This window comes from Mesoplodon densirostris, chromosome 6 (genome assembly GCF_025265405.1).
Source record: "Mesoplodon densirostris isolate mMesDen1 chromosome 6, mMesDen1 primary haplotype, whole genome shotgun sequence".
Taxonomy (NCBI): domain Eukaryota; kingdom Metazoa; phylum Chordata; class Mammalia; order Artiodactyla; family Ziphiidae; genus Mesoplodon; species Mesoplodon densirostris.
Genome location: NC_082666.1, coordinates 17697258 through 17712293, shown reverse-complemented (window position 1 = coordinate 17712293; position 15036 = coordinate 17697258). Strand labels below are relative to the sequence as shown.

The 15036-nt window shown below is 44.2% G+C and overlaps 1 protein-coding gene across 4 annotated transcripts in view; it reads right to left on the bottom strand.

The window, feature by feature from the left end:
* ASTN2 (astrotactin 2) overlaps window positions 1-15036 on the bottom strand; it is a 927905-nt gene that overhangs the window by 313911 nt on the left and 598958 nt on the right. For all 4 annotated transcript variants that reach the window (XM_060101146.1, XM_060101145.1, XM_060101147.1 and 1 more), the window contains one exon: window positions 12312-12500. In XM_060101146.1, coding sequence (XP_059957129.1) covers window positions 12312-12500 — 189 coding nt within the window. The remainder of the gene's footprint in view (window positions 1-12311; window positions 12501-15036) is intronic.

Below are 15036 nucleotides of genomic sequence, written 5' to 3'. Positions count from 1 at the left end.
GAAGATATTTAAGAGAACAAACCGCCTGAAGTCACTTTGGAAGCACCCATTATGAACAAACAATCACTGTGCTAATTACAATTACTGTGCTAATTACAATCTATCCTTATCTGCTCTGAAGGTTCCCTCCAGACTTTTCCTTCTGAGTGCTTCGACCTGCGTGAGTTACTGCCTGCATTTGAATGTAATGAAATTGAGGTTCCTTAAAAAAATGTCTCTGCTTCAGATGCCTCCATGATTCGGATAGGCTCCCGACTCCGAGAGAAAGAATGTAGTCAGGGATTTTGAAGACAATATTAAAAACAAAACCAAAAGGAGTGGGGGTTAGGTAGAAAACTGAGAAGAGAAGTGAAACAGACCTGGTTGGTTACTTTTGTTGTTTTAGTACCTTTTGCAGATTACAGTTACGTCTTTAGGTTAGTTGGAGAACATTCAAAATATGCTGTGTATAAATTGTTTTCCTCATAAAATGACCATGCTTGGAATATTTAGAGATGTGAACATTGAGAACAAAATGTTTTTAAAAATAAAGTAGCTATTTTTCTTTCTTCTCTTACTATAATTAGGGAGGGAGATGAGAGAATCCTTGTTTAAAAATGGATCACAATTCCCTGCTTCTCACAAAAATAAATAAATAAAAAGCATCTTTCACTAGGTCTTAATTTTACTACTTTCCTCTGTCCCCAATTAAACTAATGAGCCTTGACGGTATGAGATTTTGGTCTCAGCACTTAAGAAAAATAAAGCTTCACCCAGACCAATGTCCCCTCCCAAACGGATTTCTCACTGATTTTCTAGGAGTCTGGCTTCCACCTTTGATCTAATGCAGACTGTAGCCCAGCTCTCCACTGGAAAGCACCTTCCACGGCATCCAATGATGGCTGGAATTGTAGTGTGGGCAGACGGAGGAGGCTATGATCTGGGCACCCAGCTGCAGCTTCAGGACACTGGAGTCAGGATAAGTGCCTCCCCGATCGGTACTGATGCTCAGTGTCCTTGTACCCAACAGTGAGCAGAGCAGACGAATGGATGCAGAGAATGAATTGTGCTACATTATGCACTAGGGGCCTGTTGAATTGCAGGACAGCACTGTCCGCCCTGGCTGCTGCAAATCCAAAACCGTCTCTGCACTTGGTCACTCTGAGGGGAGACTCCTTTGGGACACCATGGTGCCCTTGTGCCACTGGACTTGGGACTCAGTTGCTGCTTTCAAACAGGCACATGGAGGGGAAACCATCCTTTTCCATTCTCAGGCCTAACCTGGGCTCACATCTAGCATAAAGTTCAGTTTAACACTTTGCTATTCAAACTGGTGCTCAGACCCAGGAGTATATTTGAAATGCAGAGTCTCAGGCCTTACTCACAACCCACTGAACCACAGCCTGTATTTTAGCAGGATACCCTGGCGATCTGTATGCACATGAGCGTTTGAGAAGCACTAGTGTATTTCATGTGTATTGAGTTCTGGCTATAAGCAGACGTATGGAAAATTCCTACCTTTAGATAGAGGTTTTGTGTATAATGATGATGATGAGCTATTATTTGCTTTCCTGCTCCTTGAGGATCAGATGGTTTTAGACCATATGCACATGGCGCTTTGGATGCCACGCCTCACCTTTCTGAGCTTCAGTTTTCTCATGTAAGAAGTATGATAGGCAATCTGCTCTGTCCACATGTGTCATGGGAGAAACATCTGCCTTTGCCCCTCAGAAACAGGCTTTAAAAAGAAAAGAAACAGGGCTTCCCTGGTGGCGCAGTGGTTGAGAGTCCGCCTGCCGATGCAGGGGACACGGGTTCGTGCCCTGGTCCGGGAGGATCCCACATGCCGCGGAGCGGCTGGGCCCGTGAGCCATGGCCGCTGAGCCTGTGCGTCCGGAGCCTGTGCTCCGCAATGGGAGAGGCCACAACAGTGAGAGGCCCGCGTACCGCAAAAAATAATAATAATAATAATAATAAATAAAAAAGAAAAGAAAAAATAGTTTTCCAATATCAGTCATGCTTAAAGGTGTTGAGGAAATGTACCAGAGGATGTGATGAGTTGATAAGAGGGGGAGGAAATCAGGAAAGGTGGAAGGTGAGCAAGACTGATGTGAGGTCCAGAAGGGCTTACAGCTAAACCTTCATTCTGTTTGGATGGACATCCTCTTTGATTGGTCAATGCCACTTCTATGCTGATCATTAAATATTTTTAATATCACCCTAGAGGTGGTAGATTAATATAGTTCTGAAACTTTTGGATCTGGGCCCAGGCTATCAAATTCCACATAGCACACATGAGCATCTAAATGTCACATTGCTAATTAGATGTATTTCACTGTAGGTCATTCAGACAAAGCAGGCTACCCTATAGGACACAGGTGATACAACACATCAGCGAGATTATATCTCTCCAAAGGCTGGGATAAACACTCCCACAAGAAGGTGACCTTGGCTGCTGCCCCATCCCACATTGCTGGCTGAGTTGTCCACCTCCAACAGACCCATAGAGCAAGAAGGGCTACATTTCTGTCTCTACCCTGGGCATTTCACCAAAGCAATGTATTCACCAAAACATGTGTTAGTTGGAGGAAGTTGGGAGGATGACCATGACTCCAGTCCAGAGATGAGATCTGGGGGGATGCAACAGAATACATCTTCATTAACCATGTGGCTTCTAGAACTACGGGGAGAGGAATACAATTGAAGGAAAAGAAAACAATGTTTACTGAAAGCCTACTGATCTAGGACCCTTGCTTATTAGACTGTTAAATCCTTACCATAGCTCTCTGAGGATATTTTGGGGTAAAACCCACTTTACAGTTGACGATCTTGAGGTTCAGAGAGATTAGGATTTGTCCAAACCCATACAGCTAGGAAACGGCAGAGGTGGGATTTGGGTCCTGTTACTTCTGATGGTGGCATCCTGACACCCTGTGTTGGGTCACAGCCAAGAATGGGATCAAGTTCCCGCAGAATCATGCACACAAGGATGGCCTTTGCCTAAGATTCCTCCTTAGTTATTGGCTTGGCCGCCCGCTATGGCACCAGGATCCTCCCTGTCTGCTGAGAATAGGGATGAAACAGGGGCCAATCTCACTTAATCACCACAACACCACCAGGAAGTGGGTCTTGTTATTATTCGTAATTTAGAGATGAGGAAAGTGAGCTTAATGAGCTAATGTGCCCAAGGTCAGACAACTGGTTAGTGGCAAGTTAGAACTCGGACTCTAGAGCCTCGCATCTTAGACATCAGGCCACTGTACCTCCAAAATGCTGGATAATGTGAACCACCTGGGAATGCAGTGGAAATTCATTTTCCCAGGCCCCTTATCTGGCGGGGGTGGGGGGAAAGATTGGTGGGTCGTGGCATAGCCCTAGATGATTCTTATGATCAGGTAAGTAGGAAAGGCTTCACTAGGCCCCTGGCCATGGCAGTTGAGTAAAAAGAGTGCTGTATTCTAGGTCAGAAGCCCTCAGTCTTTGTCTGAGCTCTGCCCTCACTTTAATATACAGAAGAGACAACAGAAGTCAGAAGGCGGGGAATGGCCAAGAGTGGTAGAAGTGGTAGAAGAGGAATGAAGACTTTCTGACTCCAGGACCTAAGGTACACTGGACATATTGGGTTTGACTCCTGTGGATGATGTTAGGAAACCTTGGAAAAATGGACACACAGGAAGGAGATTCTTCACAGTCAGCCCAGGAGTCAGGACCCCAGGGAAACTTGCCCCCTGACTCCTGTGATCCAGCCTCCAACTTCTGTCACTCAATCCACTTCAAAGATCTCACCATTGATCCCCCAGAGAAGGTAGCCTGCAGCTGTGCCTCTAGGTGGTTAGCTGAAGATTTTGCCAAGAGCTGGAATATTACTACATAGAGACGCTGGGAATGTCCTTGAAAATCAAAAGCTAATGCTACTTTTGATTGATAATTTCTCCACTACCTGCCTGCCTCCTTTGCTTTCTTTTTTACAATAAGATCGTGGTATACTACAAAACACTCAGGCCTAAGAGTTTAGAAAAACAGCTTCCCTGCCTGTCTCTGCTGTTAATTATGGAACCTTGGTTTTGGTGTTACCATCTGTACAGTGTGGGAGTTGGATGCTATTTCCCTAAGTCTTCCAAGTGAATACAGAGAAGACCAATAGACTGGGGGTTGGAGGCCTGCCTTATTTATTTACTAGTTATATGGGATTTTAGATAATTCACTTAAAAACCGTGAGCCTTGGGCATCTCATCTACAAATGGAGGGGGTTGTACAAACTGTTCTCCAAGGTTCTCCCATCTATAAAGTCTATCGTTCCTTGGGATTGAATGAAGGAAACTGACAAGAAGAGAACATTAGTCTAATTACAGTTCTCAGAGGTGGTGATATGAAGTAGGGGTATCCCAGGAGCCTGGGAGGCACTTTTGTTGTTTGACCCATGTGCTGTCAGTTTTTAGCCATATGACTGTCAGGCTAGTTAGCCTAACATCTCTGTGCCTCAGTGTGGTAAACAGTATTGATGTCCCACATATTTCTGGGTCTCTGCTTCTCTGCACATAACAGGATTTCACATCTCAGCTCAACCCTTGGAGGGGCACCATGACCATGAGATTTGATTTGACCAATGCAATGTGAGCAGAATGTCACCTCTAGGAGGAAGTAATGAGAGTCAAGTTCCCTCCCCACTACGATAGCGTTCACGGAAGCACATGGAAGACGATGCTCTGTCAGCCCAGATTCCCAAACACCAGGGTGAGCAGAACCACTGTGATTCTGTCCGCAGCATGTGGTATGAGCAACACACACACTTTCCTGTGAACCCACTGTAGTTTTGAAGTTGTGTGTCATCAAGACAAAGCTTAATGCAGTCTGGTTGACACATTCATTTCCTTTTTTGTAAAACCCAGTTGTTAAGAGCTACTTTGCAACAGGTCTTGGAAAGACTAAGTGAGAAAACAAAGTATGTAGTATAGGACCCAGCACACAAAAACGTACACACATGATTAAAGTGTAGAAAACAGGGAATGATACAGAAGCAGCGTGTACAATTAACCACGTCCCAGGAAAGCAGCAGAAAAACCATAGCTTTGGAGCAACTGAATAAGATGTGACTCAGGACCTTCAAGCGGGGGAACAAGTGGGTGAAAGCCAGCTTTCCTCAAATCTGTCAAGAGGATCCCTCTGTCTCACCAGGCGTGGGCTGGTGGGGCCTCATCCTGAATCCCACATCTTACCCAAGACCGTCCTCTTATGCGGTACAACACGCACATCTGATAAACAAACCAGGCTGGCAAGCGCCTTTCTAGTAAATTTTTCATGAGCACCTTACATTCTTTGTAGGTCATTTGTGAAGGCCTATGAGTAAAGGTCTGTGGCTGGTAGAACAGTCTTTTCGATGAGGCTTTTGCAAAATCCACCATTGTATTCGCTCAGCCCCCATTCCCAAGCAACTTCTCAGTGCAGTTTCTGAGACTCCAGGCTCAATAATAGTTCTTGACTGATGTTTATCTAAATCTCTGCAATCTATAAGCAAAGTTGACCTTTCTTTCTTATAAAAATGAGGTAGGATGGATAAGGATGGGAGAGGGAGGGAAGTAAAATACAAATGAACAAACAAAACAGCAAATACCACCAACCTCTGATGAGTTTATCTCACTCCAACAGTCTGTGCCAATCCCTCCTTGATCAAGAGTTAAGGGAAGGGAATTCTTTTTTTTTTTTTTTTTTTTTTTAATAATGGTTTTCTCCAGATATATGCCCGGGAGTGGGATTGCCGGGTCATATAGTGGCTCTATTTTTATTTATTTATTTATTTATTTTTGGCTGCGTTGGCTCTTCATTTCTGTGCGAGGGCTTTCTCTAGTTGTGGCAAGTGGGGGCCACCCCTCATCACGCTGCACGGGCCTCTCACTATCGCGGCCTCTCTTGCTGCGGCGCACAGGCTCCAGACGCGCAGGCTCAGTAATTGTGGCTCACGGGGCTAGTTGCTCCACGGCATGTGGGAATCTTCCCAGACCAGGGCTCGAACCCGCGTCCCCTGCATCGGCAGGCGGACTCTCAACCACTGCGCCACCAGGGAAGCCCAAGGGAAGGGAATTCTGATGGTGATCCTGCATGGGTCATTAAGACCAACACAGTTCACAGGAAGGGATTAGAAACAGCAAAGCCTGACATCATTTACTGCGTTTGGGGGCAATTCAGAAGTGAGATCTTTGACTTTTCACATTTGCACAGAACTTGGCATTTTACCAAAGGCTTTTATGTGCATTCATAATCCATCTGAACACAACTCCTAATCCAGAGCTCTCTCCGGGCACCACCCAGTCTCTTAAAACAACCCTTACTCCCTCCTGGGAATAAATTATATTGTGACTTCACTGTAAACTCTGTGTCCTTCTTTCTCTATCACTTTAGGTCCCTCCTTCAAGCCTTTCATGTTTCTTTTTTTTTTCTTAGTACATATATACATATATGTATATATACATGTATCTATTCTTTTACAAATTCTTTTCCCACTTATGTTATCACAGAATATTGGGCAGAGTTCCCTGTGCTATACAGTAGGACCTTGTTGATTATCTATTTTATATATAGTAGTGTGTATATGTCAATCCCCAACTCCCAATTTATCCCTTCCCCCTGCCTTTCCCCTTTGTTAACCATAAATTTTTTTCTAAGTCTGTGAGTCTGTTTCTGTTTTGTAAATAAGCTCATTTTACATATATACAATGGACTATTACTCAGCCATTAAAAAGAATGAAATAATGCCATTTGCAGCACCATGGATGGATGGAGATTATCATACTAAGTGAAGTAAGCCAGACAGAGAAAGACAAATATCATATGGTATTGCTTATATATGGAATCTAAAAAAATGATACAAATGAGCTTATTTACAGAACAAGACTTTCATCTTTCACTCCTTCCCGGCTCCCCTACCTTTCACCATCTACCTCCTTATCTCTTTAACCCTTGTCACTACTCTGTATCTCTTTAACCCTTTCTGTGCCTGGCAATCCCTCCTTCTGTGCTCTGACTCTCCATATCTCCTCCATCCTTGTCTCTCCGCACGTCTCAGCTTTGTCCTTCTGACTGCTTCTCCTCATCACTCTCACCCTGCCGCTATCTTTCTCTGTGTCTCAGAGCTTGCTCCATACTTCATCTTCCCACATAGTGGATAAGTCCTGGACTTGTCAGGGTCCTAAACGCCTCCACATGTTCCTCTCCCAGAGACAGGCTGCAGCCTACGTGCGGCAACCCGAGGAGATAGCCAGGAATGGGGTCAAGTTCCTGCAGAATCATGTACGTGCAAGTGGGCTTTGCCTAAGATGCCCCCTTCGTTATGAATTTAGCATCCCTAAGACACCCGAGTCCTCACTCTCTGCTGACAGCAGGGATGAAGCAGGTGGCTCGTCTTAGCACACACTAATATGGAGTATGGAGAAGTTACATACGTCCCTTGTAACAGAACCAGAAACCAGGAGAACATTGGTCTGGGAGTCACAAACTCAAACTTTCAGTCTCAGCGGGGCCCTAAGTCATGGTGAGCACTGGGCAAGTAATATCCTTTCCTGGGCCTCAGTTTCTCCAGCTATACGATAAGAGGTTAGGTCTGAATTTTGTTAATCTTTAAGAGTTTGTCCAGCTCAGAGATTTGAAACGTGAGGCTTTTTGAAAGCAGAAATCCAGGTTGCTCTTTCAGAGATTCAAGAGAAGACATGGGAGGCAGACCTGTCTTCTATCAGCAGTTGCTAGGTGTGGGGATCCAGGTAGGGGCAGGGGGGAGTACAAAGCAGAGTTGTGACTGTCGCACAGCAGATTCTTTAGCTGGGAGAGAGTTTGAAATCCCAGGCCAGGCAGTTGTCAGGAAATGCAGCATATGGGGCTGGTGGGGTGCCTGCTGGCTTCTCTGCAGGACTGGACCGGAGCTTACTTGCAGGAGGAGAGCAAGGAAGGAGAAGGAGGTGGGAAATGACAACAGCCTTTGATGCTGAGAACCTTACAGGCCTGCCTTCTGAAACTTGAAGGACAAAGGAGCCGCAGACTCCCCTTTATCTGGGGCTCAGGAAAGGAGACTTGAAAGAGATAAATTTAGATTCATCAGAAGCCACTCGACTTCCCACAGAGGGAAGTCAATTGCCTTAGCGTGTGGCTCCAAGAGGTGACATGGTCTGGGGACAGAAATAATTGCAAAGAAAGTTTAACTGAAGCCAAGGATGAGCGAGCTGAAGTGAAATGGGCTACTCTAATATAATGGTAGTCTGGGGAGTTTCCTACATCTGGAGGCTGTTGTCAAAAGATAACAGTGTGGTCTCTTGACTATACTGCTTTTCCTGAGCAAATCAGGGAAGATCGGCCCTAGCTATTCAGAGACAACCCAAGATGGAAGGGCTGGGAACACTAAATAGAGTGTTTGAGGCTGAAGGAGGACTCCTGATGGGGCTAAAATTCTGTCTGAGCCTGCAGAGTCCCAGGTCAGCCTTTGAGGAGCCAGGCTCTCCTTACCAACCAGTCTGTTGGTGGGGGGAAGGCAAGGATGCTGGACAACCAGGAGATCTGAGTTTATAGGCTAGCTCCGCAATGACTTGCCTTGTGACCTTAGCCAAGTCCCTTCCCCACATGAAAATGAGATCCTGGGATTCCATGAAGTCCCTTCCGGATCTAGCACCTTACTACCCAATTTGGATCCTTCTTTTGGACCAAGATAATCTTCACACTTGAGAATGGGAACTAGTGCCTTTGATCACTTATCACATGCCAGTCACTCTGATAGTTGCTATGAGAAATCAAACTACATAAAGCAAGCAATGTTGCCCTATTACAGTTACCGGTATCTGATGAAACACCCCTTTTGAAAGATGGGGCAGTAGGATTATGCTTGTCAGGGATGGGGCCAGGATTTGGAGCTGGCTCTATCTGGAGATTTTGTTTTCCTGTCCCTCCCACTCCCCTCGCTTATCAATATATCTGGGCTTCTGCATGCTCCTTCCTGGACAGGAAAATGCCTTTATAGCTCTTCTCTCTCCCAAGAGGCACTGTTCTTTGCCATCACTTCAAACTCCAGTTCATAAGCCTCATCCTTTATGAAGCACTTTGTTATTCCTTCTAATTCCTTTCAAAAGTCTTCGTATGGGAACTCTGAAAACCACTGGCATCATTTGGAACGTTTCTTTGCAAATTAAGTGTTCACATATTTGTTTTCTAATTGAGTGTGTGTCTTCTTGCAGACGTGTAAATTCCTTTCTTGAAGGCCAGGGACAATTCATGTTTTCCTTTGGATTCCATGCAGCATTATTCTATCCATCATGGTACTCAACACAGGGTTTCATAGACTATTAAAACTATAGAAAATCAGGACTGTAGAGTATCAGAATTAAAAGTAGCTCATCCAGATTGCCCTTAAATTTCTCTGAGAGGTTTTTTTTTTTTTTGGGGGGGGGGGTTTACGCGGGCCTCTCACTGTTGTGGCCTCTCCCGTTGCGGAGCACAGGCTCCGGACGTGCAGGCTAAGTGGCCATGGCTCACGGGCCCAGCTGCTCTGCAGCATGTGGGATCTTCCCGGACCGGGGCATGAACCCGTGTCCCCTGCATCGGCAGGCAGACTCACAACCACTGCGCCACCAGGGAAGCCCTCTCCGAGAGTTTTTTAACGAAGTAGCATCAGCCTTGGCTTGAGCATCTGGGAGTTGGAGGACTCGACTCTGCCATTAACTTGCTCTGTGGCTGCCAGTACTTCTATCACCCTTGAATCCTCCCTCAACCTTACCCTTTGCCGGCAACTGTTCCCTGGCCCTTGTCCATTATACCTTGCAAATATCTCCCCCAATCCCCTTTCTCAATTGTGTTCCCATCATCCTGGTTGAAGCCACTAACATTCTCAAGTAGCTTCCACAACAGACACCTACTTGACCCCATTCCACTGTTTTCCTTTCCACCCTCATTGCAATGTACTTCCGCACAGCTACCATGAAGTCAAAAAATACAATGCAGGGCCTCCCTGGTGGCGCAAGTGGTTGAGAGTCCGCCTGCCGATGCAGGGGATACGGGTTCGTGCCCCGGTCTGGGAGGATCCCATATGCCGCGGAGCCGCTGGGCCCGTGAGCCATGGCCGCTGAGCCTGCGCGTCCGGAGCCTGCGCGTCCGGAGCCTGTGCTCCGCAACGGGGGAGGCCACAACAGTGAGAGGCCCTCATACCGCAAAAAAAAAAAAAAAAAAACAATGCAATCATGACATAGTCCCCTCTTTTAACCATTTAAGAGTTCTCCCCTTTGCTATTAGAATAAAGACTTTGCCTGCAAGACCCCCATAATCTGTCACTGCTTACCCCTCTGGCTTCACATCCCATATTTACTCAGCTTCAACCACATCACATTCTTCCTCTCCTGAAACCAACCAAGTTCTTTTCCTTCTTAGAATATCTGTCTCTGCTTGAAACCTTTTACAATGCTAGCTCCAACTCATCTTCCAGGAATTAGTTAAAGAACACTTCCTCTGCAAGGTAGACTGTGAGCCTTACTGTTTTCTAATCCGATAAATGTACTCCCCCTCCGCCACGCACACACTCTACTCCAACTAAATTAGATCCCACTGTTAACTGATTACCTGGAACACTGCATCTTTACTTCATAATTCCTGCCATAAATTAAGTACCTAAGACTACACACACACACACACACACACACACACACACACACACACACACACTATGTCTAAGCACCACAGGGTCTGAAGCATGGTACCTGGGACATAGCAGGTGCTCAACGAGCATGTGATAACTACATAGATGAATAGTTTTATGGAATTCACATTTTCATTCTAGTTCTATAAAATGGGAAGTGATAAGGTATGTTGGATTAGAAGATAAGAGCAGGGCTTTGGAGTCAGCCAGATATACATCTGAATCCTCCCTACCCCTCTCACTAGATGGTGACTTGGAGAAAGTCAGTTTACCTCTCTGGTGTTGACTTTTCAACTGTAAAATGGAGGCCATGGTATCTCAAAGGGTTTTCATTGTGAAGCTAAAATGGTACTACCCTGGCTCTTTTACTTTCTATAAGGGAGATTTGGGAAAGTCATTTAACACTGCCACTTCTCATCTGTATAAAGGGGATGACAACAGCCTCTGCTTCACGGGGCCATTGTGAGGATGACATTAAATCAAGGAATGGAAAGTGTTTCGAATGCCCACAGCATGTGCTAAATTAGTGTTAGTCGTTATTATTATTTTTAAAATATTTACCAAAGAGCTTGACATAGAGTATTTCCTGATAAAGAGTAGCCACTCCTACTACAATCACAATTATTATTATTATTTTTACAATTATTATTAATTAGATGACAGGATGAGGACGAGGATGATTATAACGGTGATGTTTCTTACCAGTTCTGACTTTTGTTGACATGACCTCACATGGTAGGGAGAACCCTTCTTTGGAATAATATCCTATTACATTTTTATGCAAAACTGTCTCAAAGTATAGTTTTTTTTTAAGATAATCATTTCTTATACACAGAACAGTTCTTCTCATGCTACCATCTTATGGTTTTCAGATTTTCAGGCATGAATAAATCCCACCTAAGGCCTTTCTTCTCCAGATAGAACAGCCCCAGTTTCTTCAACTCTCCCAAGAAGACATTCACAAGTACACTGCATGTCTAATCTTCATAACATTTGGCCAACCCAGTCCCTGTCCTGTTTATTCTTATGTGAGAGTAGTCTCAATCTTTTAATTTCACATGCACCTCTGTATTTATTAACAGGGAAAGAGGTCTTTGACATACTGATGAGCAAAAAAAGCAATTCCTAAACAGCTTTACTGAGAGTTGGCATGTCTGTGTGTTTGTGTGGTGTGTGTGTGTGTGTGTGTGTACACTGATATACAGATAGAGAGGGAAAGAGAGAGAGAGGTGTTTTAAGAATGTTCAAGAAAATGTTAATTCTAGCTATTTCTGGGTTATGGGAATTTTATTTTCTCGTTCATTAAATGTCTTTATTTTTGAATTGCCTGAATAGCCTACATAAGATACTTATTTTTAATAGACGGAAAGATTAATCACATTAGAAATTCCATTAACTGTACTTACAGGATGATTTAAGATTGAATTGCAAATATGTGGATAGAGTTAGAAAATGGAAGGGTGGGATAAATAAAGGCTAGGTCAGTGGAAAAGGAACTTCAGGGAATGGACTTTGCTGACTGCTGATACTTCATGCACAGGCATTAGTAATTTGGGGGAGATGCTGACCAGTGTAATAGACCTCTCTATCCCATGGTGCCCATGGCTTCCTCCCCCTGCCCAGATTTTGGGTCAGTGACTTGATGAGTGAAATGCAGGTGTGTGTCCCATACCTAAAGGTCATCTGGAAGACTTGGCCTTGGTTCACATGCTGGGTCCGGTTGTTGTAACCATGTAGCATCTCTCCAAAGAGGGTGTTGTTGAACTTGGAATCAGGTTTGAGGCACTTGGGGCCCTCGCAGACATCGGAGAGCATCAGGCAGGATTTTCCATCAGGAGCCAGCTTGAACTCCTCCACACAACTGCACGATAAAACAGGGCCAAGAGTTAGCACGCATGCTCAACGCCCCCACTGGGGCTGACCTAAAACCGAGGCCTCCTTTGCCTGCAAAACAGGTCAGAATTTAGGAATGGATACAGCTCTTCTGGCTGGAATCTATCTAGGGCACAGGTGTCTAGAGAGAAGCACATTAATCCTGCAAATTGGTAAATTCAAGGAAAGTCATCTGTGACATTTTGGAGGAGTTGAGGGGGAAGTCGGAGAGCACATCCATACACAAAGCAAATTTAAAAACTGTTTTCCATGAACACACAAACTTTAAAAAGCAGGACAGACCAATTCACAGGGAATTATCAACTAGCTTCTCAAACCAGAACCTATTCCCAGTGCATCTGCTGGCCAAGGTTGAAGACTGTAGCAAAAACAAGGTTTTTATTGCCCTTGTAGCTCAGAGGTGATCCTTCCAGGACCATGGACAGCGCATTGGCGGGGGTGGGGGGGGGCGGACATCGGGGCAGCAGCCACAGCTCCTGTTCAATTAGCAATGTTAGCAGCCTCTGTTGGTCTCTACCTAATCCTGACAGCAGAGGGGCCCTTGACATGCCTTTGAAACTGGGATGGGCTCCACTATGGCCCAAACAGGCATCTGAATGGGGTGTGGAAAAAAATATTTGCAATTTGGGATGTTTACAGTGGGAAAGAAATCTCTTAGAGAGGCATGGGGGGGAAAAGAGAAAGCAGAGGTCCTAGCCTATGAATAATCAATTCAGAAACTGAAATTCTGTGAATGTCTATCTGCTCATGGTCCTTTGCTAGGCACTGAGGGTAGGGTGCACGTAATAAATAAGACACAAGAGAATAGGCTGTACAATTGAAGATAGCTGTAGAATGTCATCTTTGTTCCTTGTGATATATGTGAACCAGGCAAGTCATTTTACCTCTTTGGTCTCCAGTTTCCTCATCTGTAAAAGGGGGTAGACACTACTATCCTACATTAATCCACTAGGCTGCTCTGAGGTTCCATGATACACTGACTGCACAAACAGTTAGAAATTGCAGTGTACTTAACACAATAAATATAGAGAGGTTGTAATGGTGGCAATGGTGGTATTTACTTATTGAGCATATGCTATTGACTAGCCACTTTGTATGTTTATTTTCTAATCACGAAAAAGGTAGTATCATCATTCCTGCTTTACAGAGAGCAACAGGAGGAGCCACGAAATAAAGCATGTCACACCACAAGTAAGTGGCAAAGCTGGCGTTCAGAATCAGGTCTGTCTAGCAACAAAGGTAACTCTTCCCTCACTTGTCTTTTCCAAATACATTTGTTCTTATTTGCATGACATGACCCTGGTTACACTATGCTAATTGGAGTCAGTAGAAAGTAGTCAGTCTCTTATCAGCCTTTCTTTCATGGGATGAAGTGAAGATCTACTGTATCTGACTGCAAAAAGGCTCATGTGGGAGAAGGGAGGGGCTCTGTGACATGGTTTGGGAAGAAAGTGTACCCAGGATGCAGGAACCACTAGCTGATGCTAGAGACATAGAACCCAACTGAAGGCAGGAAGTAGGCAGGCAGAGCTGAAAACATGACCCAAGATCACTCCTATTGAAAACTCAGGAGCACCTTACGTCTGAAGCAAGCTGTCACTCTGTCCTTGTTTTCCTCTAACTCCCAGTGTATTGCACAGAGGCACCGACTGTCTTTCCAATGGTTACATGCTCCTGCCCAAAGTACAGTGGAAAGTTCTTGGAAGGAGGGCTATCCTGGTACCTTGGTCAAGTCTATCCTGTCTTCTTTTTGCATCTATTAAATACATGCAACTCTCCCTTCAAAAAGCTGCAGTACAGATAATGTGAGTTATATAAATGTGCAGGGTATACGGTAAGTTCTCAATAAAGTATAGTCCCATCCATTTATTCCAAAAGGTTCCCAGCAAATACGGGAAATGATATACTGGGTAGAGCTCACCCTCTTCTCTCTCTCCCTCCCCCCACCTGCCTCTCTCACACATACACATACACATACACACACACATGTGCACCTATGAATGTATACGTTGTTGTTGTAAGATTTGATATTATTAAAGTCTATAGAGTAAAACACAGAAGTTCTTCATTTCTCACTCCACTCCACACATATCCTTACTTCCTGTTCCAGTGGTCATCATTGTTAATAATTATGTATTCTTGTAGGGTTTTTTCAATGCATTTAGAGATCTACTATATACATATTACACTTTTTATAATATACAATATGTTATTTTAATTTTTATATCATATATATTTTAAAATTATAATTTTTCATAATAAACTCATAAACAGAATTACCCTATACATTGTTGTGAGATATGCATTTGTACCTAAATTCTTGGAGATCTTTTCAAATCAGTATACATATAGATCGATCTTTTTAATGACTGTTTGGCATTGTGCAGTATAAATGTACCATAATGATTTTACTTAATCTTTATTGATGGGCATTTTGGTTGTTTATAGCTGTTTGTTATTACAAATGGTGCCACAGTGAAGAATTTTGTACATATATCACTATG